The sequence below is a fragment of the Pteronotus mesoamericanus genome, unplaced genomic scaffold (assembly GCF_021234165.1).
Source record: "Pteronotus mesoamericanus isolate MK-2021 breed Mesoamerican mustached bat unplaced genomic scaffold, CSHL_Meso_final contig_56, whole genome shotgun sequence".
Taxonomy (NCBI): Eukaryota; Metazoa; Chordata; class Mammalia; order Chiroptera; family Mormoopidae; genus Pteronotus; species Pteronotus mesoamericanus.
In genome coordinates, this window is record NW_026555201.1 from 12,688,000 (window position 1) to 12,706,421 (window position 18,422).

At 36.8% G+C, this 18,422-nt stretch overlaps 1 protein-coding gene across 2 annotated transcripts; it reads left to right on the top strand.

Annotated features, from left to right (window-relative positions):
- Positions 1–3,601: 3,601 nt before the first annotated feature.
- Positions 3,602–16,739, top strand: TMEM19 (transmembrane protein 19). 2 transcript variants are annotated; one of them, XM_054580116.1, is made up of 7 exons: positions 4,038–4,093; positions 4,206–4,244; positions 6,110–6,223; positions 12,996–13,133; positions 13,517–13,771; positions 14,624–14,833; positions 16,169–16,739. In XM_054580116.1, exons 2-7 carry the CDS (start codon positions 4,223–4,225, stop codon positions 16,330–16,332), a joined length of 903 nt encoding a protein of 300 aa, XP_054436091.1. In that variant the 5' UTR covers positions 4,038–4,093; positions 4,206–4,222; the 3' UTR covers positions 16,333–16,739. The 2 variants fall into 2 exon arrangements, with proteins under 2 accessions (XP_054436090.1, XP_054436091.1); XM_054580115.1 differs by having other exon boundaries at positions 3,602–4,244.
- Positions 16,740–18,422: the final 1,683 nt, after the last annotated feature.

Sequence of the window (18,422 nt, forward strand, 5' to 3'; positions counted from 1 at the left end):
CACACTCTTTTCCTTATGCCCTTTTAGAAGAGTTGACTCTAAATTCAACTTACCAGCTTCAGTTTACTGCCTGGGCTTTTAAAGTTTGTGCTCAAAAACTTTAAAAATCTGTGTTTGATGTCAAGAAAACAGGTAAGTGCCTAGCATCAGATTAATTTTCAGTTTGTTTAGATAATATTTCAAACTCACCTCTCTCTCTTCCCATTCCCTTGAACTTCATATTTTCATACTCTTCTTAACCACCAAATCTTTGCAGATTGCCTTTCCCTTAGCCTGGTAAACTCCTTGTTATCTTTTAGGTCTTTGCTCTGACACTCCATCTCTGTGACACCTTCAACACAGCGATCTTGAACCTTTTTCATCTCATGGCACACCTAAATTAACTACTAAAATTCTGCGGCACACTAAAAAATATCTTTTAGCTGATCTGACCAAAAAAATAGGTATAATCTTGATTCATTGATACCAGATAGCTGTTGGGTTGGTTGGCATAATTTTTTAATTTGATAACCAAAGGGGAAAATGGTCAGTGCCTCTCACTAAATAGGTATTGCATGTTTAAAAAAAATCTGCAGCGCACAGTTTGAAAATTGCTGCTTTAACATACCAAAGTGACATAAGTCCTTTATTCCTTGTGTCTTGTTTTATACATAACTTGGATAAAGTCGTATTACTCTAATGTAATTGTCTGCATAGCTATTTTCATCATCTGTGTTCCTTTGAGGAAGTGTATGTAGGTATTTTGTTTTTTATTTTGGGGTATCCAACCATGTAATATGAAAAAGACATTTATTGAACAAGATACAAGACACATTGTACATAGAACAATGAGGCCTCAGTCCCCTTCAAAGTAGGCACCTTGGGACCTCACACAGTTCTCCCAATCGCCATCAGTTGCCCCATCGTATTTTCCTGAATCTCATTGGTGGTCTGAAATCTCTTCCCTTTCAAAGGTAATTTTAGTTTTGGGAAAAGACAGGAGTCACAGGGCGCCTAACCTGGGCTGTAGGGAGCTGAGTGATTCGATGTTTCGCCAAAAATGCTGCACAAGATGTGACGCGTGAACAGTCGCATTGTCATGATGAAGCTGCCCGTCACCAGCTGCCTATAGCTCCAACCCCCTGCATCACTTAAATAGTTTCCACAGAGGAATGATCAAGCTTAACGCAAAATTTGATGCAGATTCATTGCTCTACTTGATCAGTCATTTTCAATATGACAGCCACACGGTACACATGCTCACCCAATCGAGTCACTGACCCCGCTGTTGTCATTGTTCATGCACGTGCATTCCAGTCCACTTTCTTTGGCTACCAGGTTAAGTCAATGCCACACAAACCACTCTCTCCTTACAGTAACAATGGCTGGACTTTTTCCGGGCAGGCCTTGTATATTAGGCATTCAAATACTAGGTTTCAGAAAATCTAAACCGTCCTTTGGCTTAGATTGAAAGGGACTGTACATGGAATCCACTTTCCTGACAATCGTAAGTACTTTTTGCTATTGGGTGCTTTTTATAATTGGTGTTAAGTACCAAATGTCTATCCCAGGAAAATCCAAACTTGTTTATGTCAAAGAATAAACAAATAGGTATTTATATTGTGACATTTACAGGTTATTAATGCAACAAACTTTGTTACTCTGATTACTATAGAAAGTCTCAAACTCATTTTTCTGAGGGGAACGTGCTCAGTTCATTAGTGCATCATCCTGATATACCAAGGTTTTAGGTTTGATATCTTGTCAAGATACATATGAGGAGCAACCAATGAATGCATAAGTGGAGAAAAACTGATGTCTCTTTCTCTCTAAATAAAAATTATTTTTTAAAGATTTAAACAAAGATGTTCAAGGTTCTAAGCTTCTCAGAGCCTTTAACAATGCATTCTCACAGTCCTATGAGTACAAAAAACTTCTCAACTTTACATTTGATCAGAGGTACTGGGTTGGGGAGTCAGGGTAGAGGGTCGCATTCCTACTAATATCCCGAGGAATATAATAGTTGAAGAAATGCTTAACCAAAAATTCTGTTGCTAGAAAATGGCTTTTAAAGGAACTAGAGAAAAGCTTTGTTGAAATTTTTGACAAAGTCTATAAAAATTATCAGACTGTAAAAATCATCTTTTTTTAAAAAAAAGAATAGTATATCTTAACTACGTTAATTCTTCCAGGTTGTTTCAGTCTTAAGCTAAAAAACTTATTTATAGAGGAAAACAGCAATAATTGCACACTGAGAAAAAAGAGAAGTAAAATATTTATTTGAAGGGTCAGTCACTGGCACTATTATTTATTGTTTAATATGCAATTATAGCCAGACAGTTATGAGAAAATCATTCCTGACATCCGGGAACTAGCTTGACAGTGTTGTTAGGAGAGGCCTGACACAGCTAGCCCATGATTTTCTGTTGGACATAAAAATCTCAGAACACCAGTATCAGACAATGTTATCCTGTGATTGTGATAAAGTGAGGGGTGGGGCGGGGGGAGGGGGGGCGTTGGAGAACCAAGATTGGTTTATAATTTTATCTAAGAGACAAAAACAATGTTAATATGCTAAACCATTTATAAAATTGTTTGGTATCACCGATATTGGCCAGTCAGCCTTCTGAGGTAATCCAATTATTTGTGCTGAACAAACTAAAAGAAAGAGTGAGCACAAAATGAACTTATCAAGACCATATTATGCATGTAGTCTAGTAAGAGAAGGCCACTACCATTTAGTCCTACTTCACAGATTTGGTTTTTAATGAACTAATTAATTAGATTTCTCAGCAAAGGAAAGGGTGTTGTTTTGGCACATAGCTTTAAATAGAATAATTTGAGTTTTTAAAAGTACTCTTAGAGGGTTAAAACACACGGGTTCTATTTCTGAAACTGATTTGCCTCCTTAAAATTGTCAGGAACTAACTGAACAGTTCTTAAATATATTGTAATTATCAATTTTTTGTTAACCCAAACAAAATTTATTTAAAATAAAATGTGAAATGAGTCATGAGAGTTGGATTGTTACTGGTAACGTTGTTTTCCAAATGAATTGACTGAATGCATACACTTCCGATGAGATGTGTGTACACATTTCCACGATGAAAGTAGTGTCATGACAATAATTTCAGAGCTCAATAGCAGAAGTTATGTCTAGCTTTCTCTTCACATCTCTAGCAACCAGCAATGCCCAGCACATTATACGTGCTAAACACTATAGGTTGTTTTAAATCATTTTTCTTTCTCATAAAATTCCGTTTTTATAACACAATATATGCCCCAATCCATAATATTATGTCCTGAACTCCTCGTAGTTGAAAAAGTATTTGAATAGTATGCTTGAAATGGATTTACTGGGTCTAAATTCACCTGCATTCCTTTATTCTATTCCTAACCAGGCGGTGATTTCATTTTTCAGCGTTTACAAGTGTCCTCAAACGCAAGGACCTAAGGTCCCAGATATCTCCAGTATTTTGGGCAGCATTACAAACCCTCCAGCGACGATCCGCAGCCACTCCTCCGTGCGTCCGCCCTACCTGCCAGCCGTGGGAGTCGCTCTTTAAACGCTCGCGTGAGCGAGACGGCGTGCTCGGGCGGCCACTGCGCATGCACTCTGAAGGGGAGCCGCCGGAGGTGGAGACGCAGCGAGGCGCGGGCTCGGGTCAAGCTGGGGCTTGACTCCGGCCGGCTGGACGTGAGCGCTAGGGTAGCGCAGGCTGCAGCCCATACGTGACCGCTCTCCGTCGCGCCGGGCTAGCTGCTGCGACTCGTCCGAGTCAGGCTCCCGCAGTCTGCCACGGTCGGGCACCGAGGCGCGTAGGCGGGCGGTGGAACTCGCGGTCGGGAGGACAGCGGATTGGCTGCTTCCGCTTCTCCGTTCAGCTTCCGGCCCGCGTACAGCTACAAAGGGACCGCGACCTGGAGGCGGCACTCGGAGTGGACGCATTTTGAGCTGTCCACCAGTAACGGTTTCCAGAAATAGTTTGGGTTTATATTATTTTTTTGATCAGTAGACGATGTTGGCATTTATCTTCGCCTCCGCACAAGTGTTTTGCTGGCAACTTGAATGACTTTTCTTTTTTTAAGAAATGCTATGTATTTTCTCTCTCAGGTGCTTATATCCTTATTTTCCATGACAGATCTTGACGAAAATATATGCAAAAAATATATAAAGATGATAACTAATATAGTTATATTGAGTCTGGTCATTTGCATTTCTTTAGCTTTCTGGATTTTGTCTATGACTGCAAACACCTATTATGGTAAGTATGAATGTCGTAAGTCATTTTTTAATACACTAATCGGTGGATTTTAAAATTGTACTGTTGTGAAAATCAAATCTCATATCCTCTGAGTGGTTATAATTGTGTGCATTTAACTTCTACAGCTTGGATTTAATTTACCAGAAAATATAAACAGTTCCTTGAACGTTGTAAACCCTTTAATAAATGCTGTTTGTGAAAATATTAGTTATACCTATTTCAATGTTTTTGTTTTAAGTAATTATTACATCGATCTTGAATGAGAAATAACTAGTTTCGTAAAGCTATTGCAGTGACGTTTTTAAAAGGAATATTCATAACAATTTATCAGTTTCATTTGTCTCTAAAAGATGATCTAGTGTTTATATTTGGAGATTTAGAGAATTTGTTTGCTGTTCAATCACTTCAAGAGAACAGACTTCTTTTAAAGTCTGAAGCCACTTTGCATAAATAGAAGGTACTCCAGCCTCAAATCTTTAAGGTTGTGAAGCTGCTTTAGAGCATAAGTATGCTTTTACGTAAACTTCCTTGGTGCCCCTATAAAAACAAAACACTGTTAAGTTCAAGAGGAAACGAGGAAGTACGCTCATAAAGGATTGTCCTAAGTGATTGCCAGTTCAGACCTTAATAAAGGATTGTCCTAAGTGATTGCCAGTTCAGACCTTAATAAAGGATTGTCCTAAGTGATTGCCAGTTCAGACCTTAATAAAGGATTGTCCTAAGTGATTGCCAGTTCAGACCTTCCTTCTTTTTCAGAGAGGCACATGAATGATTAAACAGGTGTTCTTCCGAATACAGAAGTTTCAGAGCTGTCCATTCATCATGAGTCACAGTAGGGGATGAGGGTTTGAGGAGGAAGGGCAAAGGAAGAAAAGATTTTCCTTAATGCCAATATTAACTAAATAAAATAAAACAGGATTTAAAAATTGAAGGTCATCCTGGGTCCAGGCACCCTATGCATATAAGTGAAGCTGTCCCCGACCTCTGTATATTAAATACAAGGGAATGGTTTTCCAATTCAGAAATAGGATTTTTTTGTTCAACATTTGTCCCTCTTTGTCTTTCATTTTCTTATTTTTGATTGAAACACAGGCACAAGCAATAGTTCACATTTTCCTTTTTTGTAGATCCTCAGCCTTGGTGTTGAGTTGGTTAGGAATGGCGGGAACTTAAAATAGGAAAACAATTATCCACTTAAAAAGAGTCAGCCTCTATTCACCTGTAGTCAATTCTGCCACTTGGCCCAAGTTTCCAGGTTTTAAAACAAAAGCCAAGAATCTGAATTTGCATATTAAATCTACTAATCTATAAATGTTAACTCATTGTTTATACCTTGGGATTGTTTGTTTCTTCTGTCTTAAATTGTTTAAAAATGTTATGCTAACCAAACAAAACATCTGGATGAAATTTTTGGAAAAACCAGTTGCTAACCATTAAATCCTGAGGTGTGTAGCATGTGAGAATGTTACTTTAAAAAAAAAAATCTCTGAAAGGCAGAGAGAGGAATATTGGATCCTGTTAAGAAAGAAGTTTGTTCTATACTATTCTTGAGACTGAATGCATGCCTCCTCTCCAAAAAAAAAAAAAAAAATTCATTTCAAATCTGCAAATATGTATGAAATATCCATTATTATAAATAGTTGTAAATAGTTTCCAAAACTTGGACAGGACTTATTTGGTTACTGCCAGGATTGTCTCTCTGAAAACATACAAGTCTCAACATAAATATTTTACTTTGGTGACTTTATCTGAGTTTCCCTATTTATGACAGTATTTTAATTCAGAATGCAGTTGTCAATATTTATAGCCAAAACTAACCTATGCAGGACTCACCCAATTTATATTCTACCTTTATAATTTTTCAGGTAACTTACAGCCTATTTCTCCTTGGCGTTGGCTGTTTTCTGTTGTTGTTCCTGTTCTGATTATATCTCGTGGCCTTAAAAAGAAAAGTTTAGATCACAGTGGGGCTTTGGGAGGTATGTTTTGTTTTTGAGTCTTTAACCGTATAATATGCTTGCTTATAAAATTTAAACATGTTTTCTACATTCTGGTTACATGAGACTATAAATCAAAACATTATATATTTTAGACAATGATAAAGTTATGCATTGCTCAGCATTCCTATTCTGTCAAATTTTCAAATAGTAACATATCCTTTTAAGTGTAATGTACAAATTTAACTTTATAATTTGTATGAAGTAAATTAGTAGAATAGACTTTGGAGGACCTTGATTACTCTGCTCCTTTAGTTGGATAAAGTTATCTGCTAGCAGAAACATTGAAGCACTCTTCCTAGATAAAAGAGCCATTGGAAAAAATAGCTAACAGATGTGTCGATATTTTTATATGAATTTTGTCTTAACCGTATAATCCATAAGTATTAGGAATTGTTATGTTTTATTTATTTTGTAAATGTTATATATACTATGTATCAGGCACTGCTGTTATCGCTTTGGAAGTGTTAACCTATTTATAGCAAATAATTTAAACAATCTTTGCTTAAATATAATAATGGAGATATGCTTTGCTAAAAATATCCTTTCTCAGGTTGCAGCTGCCTTGCGTTGGTTTTTATTATTCTTCATCTATAGCAAGTCCTTCTTGAAATTTCATCTTCTTTGGCTTCCCTATTGTATATACCCTGCTTCTTCTCCTATTTTTCTGATCTCTACTTTTGGTTTCTGCTACCATTTTCTTTTCTGCCTTCTAGCCCTTGGGCCTCTATTTGTTGCCTACCTAGCACAATTTAGAATTAGGAGATAAATATCTGAATCCTAGTACGGCCACCTACATCTGTGAACTTTTGCCACATTGCCTAAATCCTCAGTGCCTCACTTTTCTTTATCTTTTGTGAAGTAGGTCCTATGGGCTTATTGGTAAGGCCCAAACAGGATAATGTGTGGGAAAATACATCATTTAAAATTATAAAGCATTATATAAACATTCACTGTTAGTGACTTGTTATTTACTTTCAACCATATCATAAAGTTTCTGGAGGCAGAGTATATCTTATGCTTCTGGGTCCCATGCTTCTTTGAATAGTGTTACACACATAGTAGGTGCTTCAGAAACATATATAGATGACTTTAAAACCTCTGTTCTTTACTGATTATTTCAGTCTATGAAATGTTGGTATCTTTTCTGTTTGTAGCTCTTTTTTCCCTTAAGGACAAAAAAACTGTAATGCTGATTTAAAGTATATCGTAGTACTTGGGAATACTGTTATGGAGTATGACTGTAAGTCACTTAAACTTTCAGTGTTGTGCTTTTCCCATCTGTAAAATAAAAAGGGATAATAGTGCTTTTGGCATTGACTTAAATCATGAAGAGTTATCCATATAAAATGTTAGGCATAGCACCTGGCATACATAATAAGTATTTTATAACTGTAAGTTAATGTTTTTTCCCACTGCTACTATTCATAATCATAGGAACTTTTACCAAGGTTTATGATATTGTGCCTTTAGTGTACTTAGGATTTAGAAGAGTTTCAGAACTTTGCAGGATCTAGGCATTTAGAGTCCTCATTGGCATAGAAACACATAGCTCAGTGTTGATGGAAGAGGGTTGAGACAATGCTTAAGGTGGACACTGAAGTGGAGGGCTCTGGCCTCCTTGGAAGACTATTCCCAAAATAAGTAGCAAATCATATGAAAGGATATGTGGGAAAGAGCTTGTAAGCTAATGTATAAAACACTATGGAGGCAATTTGCTCCAAAGAAATATCGCCTAATCTAGTTAGTTATTGTGTTTCTGTGGACATGTCGGTGTGAACAGGTTGTCATTGGACTTTTGATTTGACAAGTTTAAATTTAATTTCACTTACCAAGACTATTGGGCTTAGTGATTTATCATTTTTTCATCTAGTCATTCAACAAATATTTAGAGAGGGTCCCCTGTATGCCAGGCACTGTTCTGGGCACTTAACAATTTAGTAGTGAACAAAATGGATAAATATTCCACTGTCAGAGAGGTTACATTTGTAGTCAGGGGAGACAGATGATAAGTAAGATGGGTTTGAGGCATTTAATCCCCAGAAGTAGACGCTGTAAGTGCACGACAAATGGGGTGTTGACAGGAAAGGCCAGTGGTTGTACTCCCTGTAGGCTCACAAGTATGGCCTTCACCTGTTTTTAGTCACCATCATTCAGATCTGGTGTTGAGTTTTTCTGAAATGGAAACCTCATTCTGTCAGGTACCCACAGTTGATCAAAAAACTGATTGTGCTGCTCATTTTCACAAGGGACTGATATACGAGCCAGAATGCTACTTTATTAATCTGATAAAATATGGAACTCCCAGGCCAACTGGAAGGTAAACATTTCTGTTCAGGCATGCCCTATTCCTGTAGTCAGGCTATTTAACAATTCACATTATAATTAAAAGGTTGCTTTGGTAACTACAAAGTCTGAGAAAGAGTAATGCAAGTCGCAGTTCAAAGGATCTTGTTCGTTGTACAGTGTTTGACAAGTCTGGAAACCTCTGATTCTTTAGGTGTTCATGTTGTTAAACAGAAAGCCTTTGCAGCCAAAAGGTTTTATGAAAGAAAAGGGTTATGGAGCCATATGCTAGCTAGAAGAAAGATCATATCCTGAGACATACAGTCTGTACCACCAGCAGCAGAGCCAGATGGAAAAACAAAAAAATGTCTTTATCATATGAAATAGGGCTATATGGGCTTATTGGTGAGGGGAGCTCAAGAGATTCTTTTTTAAAGATGTAAGATGTTCTGAAAGAATTTACACTGGCTGTAGATAAGTGGGGAGGGATGCAGCAGGGGCAATTTTAGAATGGGTGCAAAGTCCATAAGGAAGAAACATTTACAACTTTTGATTGGTTGTGTGCAACAGTCAAGAAGGTTCATGTATAAGCAGGATGCAGTGGCGTATGGAGTTTGACCACTTCTTTTTAGATGGCTTCCTGGAAGTTCATTCAAAGCTCTAACATATGTTCAGGGATATGAGCAGACTTTTGTTAGCTGGACCACAGCTATTAATTAACTGGATAATTACCCTTGTTTTTTCTCCTACTTTCTGCCCCGCTGTAATTTAATTTAGACATTGCAGATTTTTTCAGTTGTTCTTATTTTGGGTTAACCAGCCTTCTTTTGATTTCCATAATCTTCCTCTAGGCAAATTACATGTGATAGAGTTGATTAGATTTGAATTTATTAAATTATAAAGTATCGATCCCCAAAGATTATACCCAAGTCACCTTGGTTGGAATTTTGGGTATAACTCACTCCCATCTTCAGAGACTTTTGTAGACAGTTCTTTTACTTAACTAGATGGCATCTATAATGTACACCATTTACCTATTTCAAACTCAGAAGTCAGCCGTAATCCTTGAGTCTTTTAGTGCTTTGGGAGCACCTTATTCTTATGCATATTAACTTATCAATGACAATTAGAAATTGGAGAGATGGATTGGGGAGGTGCCATAGATACAAATTAGAGATAACAAGTTTTACTAATTTAAAAATTCACACAAAGCTGGGAGTTTCCAAAATTCCAAGATACTTTTAAACTGCATGAAAAAAATTATTCCTTCAAAGCCTTCAGTTCATTTCCTCATCCTGAACCTGTCATCAACATGAACATTGATCACTTCATGTAATTTTAAAGTGGTTTAAGTAAAAAAAAAAAAGTAGATGACTTTTATAGTATCTCATGGTAGGTTGTCTTGGGGTGACCTTCTTTGGTTTTATTTTAAGACAATGGAACAAATTGTTAACAGTGACTAACCATGGAGAAGAGATAGATGAGAGGTGATGAAGGAGAGGGAGAGATTCTTAGACTCTTACTTTTTATGCTTATGTATGTTTTGGCTTTCCCTCCCATAGTCATATACTACTTTTGTAAGAGCCTTCTGTGTGCTAGATAATATAATATGCACCTTATGAAGTTTATCTCATTTAACTTCTTGCAGCAAGCCAGTGAGGTAGGAATTATTATTATTCTTACTTACTAATGAAAAATCCAACCTTAAGGCTAGGTAACTTCTCCCAGTCATCTAAAAGTAAGTAAAGGAGCTGAGAGTTGTATTCTATTCTACTTCAAAACTGAAGCACTTTATTAGTATATACTTCATACAGAATTACTCTGTTTTTTTTTTTTTGCACTCTCATTTAAAATGTAATAAATGTAAGTGAAATGCCAATAGTTGAGTATCTCTGGATCAATCAGTCAACCAGTGTCTCAATAGTTGTGGTACTTGTACCTTGTACTAACCAACAAAAAGTTACTACAAAAATAGGACCCTGATCCCTATTCTATTTAATATTTACTATTTATATATTTAATATTAAATTATATTTTAAGTTTTGTTCTAGTAGTGGTGAAGCAATTCTAAAAAAGTTTAGATGTAATAAAGGATTGACCAAATGAGTGAAATTGTCGTTGTTTGAAGCCAGGATTCTCACTAAGGAGAAAAACATATACAGATACAGAATGGAGAAAAGCAAGACAAATCCTGTGGAGATGGATTAGAAATGTAGTTATTGGTGTAATCTTGTGATTTCTAAAATATTTATGTGTATGTGTGTGTGCATATACATGTGCATGCGGGTATATTTGTGTGTATATGTGTGTATATTTACTGTCCCTGTCCACAAAAAGCAAATATACCCCAACAGAAATGAGCACATTGTGAGCCTGGATCTTGACCTCTAATATCCATTCTCCACTAAAATGAACCAGAGCTCCTCAGAGAAATAGCTGCTTCCAGGGTGGGACAAAGTAGATTTAGTATGAGCCTATAATATCTTGTTATGCCAGAAAGAAAGAAAATGCTTAAAAAAAAATATGTGGTGGGGTCTTGTCACATGGACACAGTAGCAAGTTTCTCTGATTTTTGTCTCTCGGTACAACCACCCCTGCTTTATTTTAGTTACTATTTGCATAGAGTATTATTTTCAGTCCTTTTATTTTCAACCTATTTGTGTCATTGGATTCAAAATGAGTCTTGTCTGGCTGGTGTGGCTCAGTTTGCTTGGACTTTGTCCCGCAAACCAAAAGGTTGCTAGTTCTTTCCCCATCAGGGCATGTTCCTGGGTTGTGGGTTCTTTCCCCAGTCAAGGTGAGTACAGAGTGTGAAAGGCAACCGATAAATGTTTCTCACTCGTGTTGATGTTTCCCTCCCTCTCTTCTTCCTCCCTTCCCCTCTCTCTAAAATCAAAAATAAAAATAAGATTCAAAAAGAGTCTCTTGTAGACAGCATATAGTCTATATGACTTATAGGGTTTTTGGGGGTTTTTTTTGGTCTGTCTTTCTTCTTTCTGGTTACCATGAGAATTACATTTAACATCCTAAAGTTATAACATTGTACTTTGAATTTTTGTCAGCATGACATCAATAACGTTTTAAGACTCTGTCTTAATTTCTTCCTTCTTCCCCATGTGTCAAAAATAGTTTGGCTAGATATAGGATTCTTGGTTGACATTTTTTTTTCTTTTAGCACTTTAACTATATCAGCCTAGTACCTTCCAGCCTCCAAAGTTTCTGATAAGAAATCTGCTGATAATCTCATTGAGGATCCCTTTTTTTGTGACCGGTTGATTACCTCTTACTGTTTTCAAGATTCTCTTTGTCCTTTCAAAGGTCTTTGAAAAGTTGGATTATAATGTGTCATGTTGTGGGTCTCTTTGAATTCATCTACTTGGAGTTTGTTGAGCTTCTTGCATGTTTATATTCATGTCTTTCATCAAACAGGGAAAGCTTTTGACCAATACTTCTTCAAATAATTTCTCTGTCCCCTTCTCCTTCTTTCTTCTCCTGGGATTCCCACATGTATATGTTGGTCTACATAATGGTGTCCTATAGGTCCCTCATGCTCTCTTCACTTTTCTTCAGTCTTTTTTGTTTTTTTCATATTTAAAAATTTCCATTGTTCTGTATTAAAGTTCACTGATTATTTCTTCTGCCTGGTCAAATGTGCCCTTGAATCTCTAGTGAATTTTTAATTTTTATTATTGCACTTTTCAGCTTCAGTATTTCCTTTGGATTTCTCTTTAGGTTTTCTATCTCTTCATTTATATTTCAATATTGTTTATACATTATTTTCCTGACTTTCACCACATCTTCCTTATTCTTTTGAGCATCTTTAAAAGTCAGTTGTTTTAAAGTCTGTTTAGTAAGCCCACCACCTGGCCTTTCTCAGTGACAGTCTTCATATTTTTTTTCCCTTTTGTATGGGCCATACTTCCCTGTTTCTTTGTATGCTGTGCAATATGGTGTGTATGGTGGCTCAACATGAAAGCCTGTGAAAATTCTTGAAAAAGCATAAAAAGCTTATATTTTGAAAAATAAATACCAGGCTGTGGGGGGAAATGTAAAAAAAATAGAAACCTAAAAGACTTTATAGTCTTACCTCCTCTGAGAGATTTACAGTTAATTTGAAAATTCTTCAGACTAGCTACCTAAATGGTACATATCTATAATATATATTATTTAATAATAATAAAATCATGTTGTGTTCTGCAACTCCAGTATAAAAAATATTTCTAAAATATCTTACATTTATATAGCATAGTTTGTTTGAAAGGAGATCAAAATATGGTAAGAAATACATCTCAATTTAATCAAACTGACATTCAGTTTACTATTTGGTAATATATTCATTGGTAAAAATGAAAATGTATTGGAAATGTAATTTCAGATTATAATATGAAAATAACTGAAAAAATCCATTTTTTTACAGTATTAATGTATGGACTAAGTATAATTCTGTGTGTATATGTGTTTCTTTCAGGGCTGGTAGTTGGATTTATCCTAACCATTGCAAATTTCAGCTTTTTTACCTCTTTGATGATGTTTTTCCTTTCTTCTTCAAAACTCACTAAATGGAAAGGAGAAACAAAGAAACATCTAGATTCAGAATATAAAGAAGGTAAATAAATAATGTTTGACATTATTTTTAAAAGTAACTTTCATCCTAACATATAAGGTTTTAATCAAAACACACTTAGACTATGGAAACAGATAAATTTTATATGAGAATTACTTTAAGTAGTAGCCTAATTTAGTTTATCATTCCTTCACCACAATAACAAGTAACAGCAAAATTTTAGAAACACTAAAGTCTTTTCATTAATTATTCTAAAACAATATAGAACGTGGGCAAAGGTACCATCCCACTTTTAGTAATTTTAAAAATTTCAGTCATTTTTCTTTTCTTAAACATTAAAATATCTAAGTTCCTATACACCATAATTTTCCTTCTGATGAGATGAAAACATTTCTTGTCCTCTTTTTCTACTTCTTTCCTTCTAGGTGGGCAGAGGAATTGGGTTCAGGTATTCTGTAATGGAGCTGTACCCACAGAGCTGGCCCTACTGTACATGATAGAAAATGGCCCTGGGGAGATCCCAATAGATTTTTCCAAGCAGTACACTGCTTCTTGGATGTGTTTGTCTCTCTTGGCTGCACTGGCTTGCTGTGCTGGAGACACATGGGCTTCAGAAGTTGGCACTGTTCTCAGTAAAAGCTCACCTAGGCTAATCACAACATGGGAGAAAGTTCCAGTAGGTGAGTCTTTATTTAAGTTTTTTTTAAAAAAAAAGTGAAAAAAAATACCTTGATTTATTGTGTTTCTTATTTAAAAGCCTTTTAAATAACTGTTAGTCACCTTAATTGGAAAATTGCTATAGTCTATTAAATTGGTGATAATAAGTAAAATTTGCAGGAAATGTTAGCGAACCCTAGATAAACAATACAGAAACAGAGATTGAGTCACAGACATATCACTAGGAAAGAAAAAGGAAGGGAACAATAAGGTATTCCTGAGGGTCTATTATGTGGTTACTGCTTAAATATGTATCTTTCCTCATTACCATTGTCAGCCCCAACTTCTCTTTTGTCGTTGTCATTACCTCCTCCTCCCCTTTCTCTTCCCTACTTTTCTTTTCCTCCTGTTACCTCCTGTTTTTCCCTCTTCCTTCTTTTTTTTCTTCTTCATCATCATCATAATCATGAACAGCGAACATATTTTAGTATGTGCTATGTGAAGGCACTGCTCTACATGGATTATCAGTAAGTACTTTTAATAACTGTATGAATTGGTTCTTTTATTTCTATCTTAAAAACAAGGAAACTAAGGCATAGAGAAGTTAGGTAACTTTACTACAGTCACAAAGCTTGAAAATGGTAAAACCAAGATTGACTCCACTGAACCATTATACTTCACTGCTTAGAATGTCTGAAGTTGAGGAGAAAAGACAGTTTTCTAAGTAGTCTATGTTCTTTTGATATTTGGATTAAATGAAAGAGAACTATTTTTAAAAATTAGCCTTGATGGGATAGGCACCAAAATTTTTTGTTTTCCTTGCCATTATGTATTAGCTGATTGTTAACCAGATGATTTTATTCATGTTTCTTCAGGGACCAATGGAGGAATTACAATTGTGGGCCTTGCTTCCAGTGTCCTTGGTGGAACCGCTGTGGGCTTTGCCTACTTCCTCACGCAGTTGGTTTTTGTTAATGATTTGGACATTTCTGCTCCCCAGTGGCCAATTATTGTATTTGGGGGTATAGCCGGATTACTAGGATCAATTGTGGACTCGTATTTAGGAGCTACAATGCAATATTCAGGTAAGAACTTCACGTTATTATTGCAACTAATTAGTTTATTAAAGAAGAAGAAAAGAAAAGAAGATATAACAATGAAAACAATCCCCAGAACACCACAAGTGAAAGACCAGGAATGATTGGGCAAAGTCTCTTGCACAGTTTTGACTTTCTTATTCTTTCCTGTTAGGCTAATTGAAAGAGAATTAGTCCTGCGGAGCAATAAGTAGAAGCTGTGTGGGGAGGATGGATAGTGCAGGAAACATGTGGTTTTGTTAATGGGACTTCACCTAATCCCAGGAAAGCAGAATATTTGAGATAAATCATTTTAATAAACCTTCCTTCCAATTGTTTTCCAAGGCCATTTGAGAGATAATCATTTTCCTAACCTGACTGTACATATATGACCTTCTTTTCTACTGTGACATCGTGCTTGCTTCCCTCCCTACTGAGTTTTTAGCCCCACTTAAGATATATTAGACAGTCAGTTTTCCCGAAAGTTCTCTGTGCTTTGCTTCTGAAGTTTTCATGTCATGTTAGTGCAGTGACATATTCTGTTAAGTGTATATTTGCTCCAAACTCTATCAACTATGTTTTCCCCTTTGATTCATTTGATGAAGAGGCTGGGAGTCTGGAGAGCTTTCCTGAGTACAGTCCTCTCAATTCTGTTCATGCCACAAGATAATCTACTTGCCATTCTGCTCTCTTACCCACCAGTCAAAATGTTACCTCAGTTTTGTTAATCTCATCTTGATGCAAAGGAGGAATCAATTAGATTTTAATTCACACTAAAGGCTCAATACTCTACACACACATGAACGTGTTCTTTTAATGAGCTTAAGTTTTATTCTAAACTGAGCTCTAACTGGAAAAGTTTCTGATCATATAGAGTGGGTTGAAAATCAGTTGTGGGCTGTGGACCGGTTAATTCATTCAATAATATTGATGTGCCTCTTTTATGCTGGCACCTTGCTGGGTCCTGGGTATCCATGGCAGAGGCTGCTGACGTGATCTCTACTTTCAGGGGCCTCACAGGTTGGTCTTGGAAGGGAACTAGTGGGTAGGCTGGGCCAGTGTGCCAGTTTCATGTCATCTCCGCTTTTCATTTTCTCTCTTCTAATTCTGAATGAACGCTAGCAGTGTTGAAAGAACAGTATTGAGGGGTACTAAAACCTGTTTATTCAAAGAGGCCTTTTGTAATCAAGGTTTCCGTATCTCTCACCATATAGATTATCCACTAATGTCATTTTATAAATGGCTGAGAATCTTTCAAAGATTATTTCCTTTGAGGAGGAAAACTACTTTTTATTTTTGTCAAGTCATTTGGATTTTGGACCTCACTTGGCTTTTCCACTCTAGGTTGGGATGAAAGCACTGGCATGGTGGTCAACAGCCCAGCAAGTGAAGCGAAGCACATAGCAGGGAGGCCGATTCTTGATAACAATGGGGTGAATCTGTTTTCTTCTGTCCTTGTGGCCCTCCTGCTCCCAACAGCTGCTTGTGGTTTTTGGCCCAGGGAATGAATTTTATCTCATTTACAAAGGTTAAAATTGTGATAAATTCAGCTCCATTTTCAGGTTTCTTCCTAAGAAGAATAATTGTAATGGCAAAGAGAAAATGGCAGCTCTTCCCATATTCCATTGTGACGGATTTCTACATTTGTTCTCGCTTACTCCCTTGTAACCGCCAACATGTTCTAGTGAAATACAGGACTACATAGAACTTACCCATTCTTTTCTTCTGCTGAATGGAATTTCTTGAGCAATAAAGCTATTCAATACATTGCCCCTGTATATTGGTGTATATTGAACTAAAAGCTAATATGTTGAACCGGATCCTATATGTAAACATAAATTTTGTTTTGTTTGTTTAAACTAATGTGGGAACTAAAAGTCATAAATAAAAATGGTTCTCAGCTGTGCTAGAGAAATGGCACTGTGTCAGTTATCCAAATGTTATATCGGGTTTAAGTAGTTTAAACTGATGTGTGTGGAAGCCTGAACAAGTGTAGTATCCTGAACTTCTTCCATTACTTGCCATTTACAATTGTGAAAGGTGCGGAATTTGAATCCTACTGAGCTGCGAGGACTTCTCCATATTTGTTCTTCCTTCCTTAGGGTTATAATAAAAAAAAGTAAATGTTTTTCTCATACGATTATTAGAATGCATGAAAAAAATTACTTTAAAGTAAAAGCAAGAGAGATCTATCTTGTATCTTAAAATGTGCACCTTATTATATATTTTATCTGATATATTTTATCTGCTCTCAAATTGAATATTTTCTAATGTATTCTCTAGCAGCCGTTCAAATGTGTGTAGAAATATGCTTTACATTGGCATTCCAAACAATTGAAGAGTCACTGGAAAATTATTCTAATAATTTTTTATTTGCTAATCTAGAATTTACTGAAAGATACTATGATTTTCTATGCTATGCCTTTTAAGTTGTGCTCACCTTTACATTACAGCCTCAATTAAAGTGAATTATACTTTTCAGTTGTGTTCTTTACTATGATTAACGATGTTCTAAAGGAGTTTTGCAACTGAACAACCATTGGGGTCCTACTGCTCACAGCCCATAGACAAAAACTCTGGAGACAGAGTCCAGTGGTAACCCTTCTGATCAGGCTTGGAGCACTTGAGGAAGGGCATGGGGCCTGTCCCCTGGTTGTGCTGGGGCCCTGCTCAGCAGGCAGGTAACAACCACCACTGCTTCCCATCAGGGGAAATGGACCCAGGGCTTCCAGTCAGCCACACTCCCTGAGCTTGCCAGCCGAAGCCTCCCCTCTGCCCTCTTCCCAGAACCTGCTGTGCTCCTATCCAGGCAAGTCCTGGAGCACTTGGGAATGGGCATGGGGAATCCTGGCATGGCCCACCGGCTCAGGAACTTCAGCCCCCTGGCCCCATACCCACCAGCCAGAGGATGGGGGAGCAAAAGCACACATTTTCCATGTGTTCCACTTTTTAAAACTGCCCCCATAATCCCCCTGTGCCCCAGTAGTAGATGGGAGGGTATGTCCTTCCCATCCAATTATCCGCCCTGACCCCCCAGCTTTTGGCGCCAGTCTCTATCCACCTCTTTTTCCTGCAGCAGGCGTGGGTCATCCCCGTTGCCAGGGCAATGCGTGCATGCGCTGTCTTCAGCGCATCTCCACCCCTCATTTCCAGGGGTGGTCCCCCATTACAGTTTGTTATGGTGTGGATATTTCGCAAAAAGTACTTGAAAACATTTCTCATGTCATTTCCATTCCTTTCATTTCCTGAGGAGAAAAAGCTGTTTTCCAAATAGGCTATCACAATGAGGGATAACTATCCTTAGCCACCAAATCCCAGATGAATTTTACATGCTTCAAAGATGTAAACACAATTATGCAGCTTAATTATTTAATCTTCTAATGGAGTATTTGTTACTTTAACTCCAATTGGTCCTGAAAAATTTTTAAATATATAGGTCTTCAATGTATGATTGTTAAATTAAGTTGTCTGACTCTAAGCATGTTTCTTTAAGAGTCACTGAAAGTGATAATCAGGAACATATTTTTGGAGGAAAAGTAAACATTAAAAACTAGTTAGACTACCTGAATTTCTGATGCCTGTCATGATTCCAACATTT

What these genes read in the sequence shown, in the direction of transcription:
- TMEM19 (XM_054580115.1), top strand. Translation starts at nt 4,049, where the DNA reads ATGACTTTTCTTTTTTTAAGAAATGCTATGTATTTTCTCTCTCAGGTG. An exon ending in GACTGCAAACACCTATTATG is followed by an intron (nt 4,245 to 6,109) that starts GTAAGTATGAAT and finishes ATAATTTTTCAG; the next exon opens with GTAACTTACAGCCTATTTCT. An exon ending in AGCTACAATGCAATATTCAG is followed by an intron (nt 14,834 to 16,168) that starts GTAAGAACTTCA and finishes TTTCCACTCTAG; the next exon opens with GTTGGGATGAAAGCACTGGC.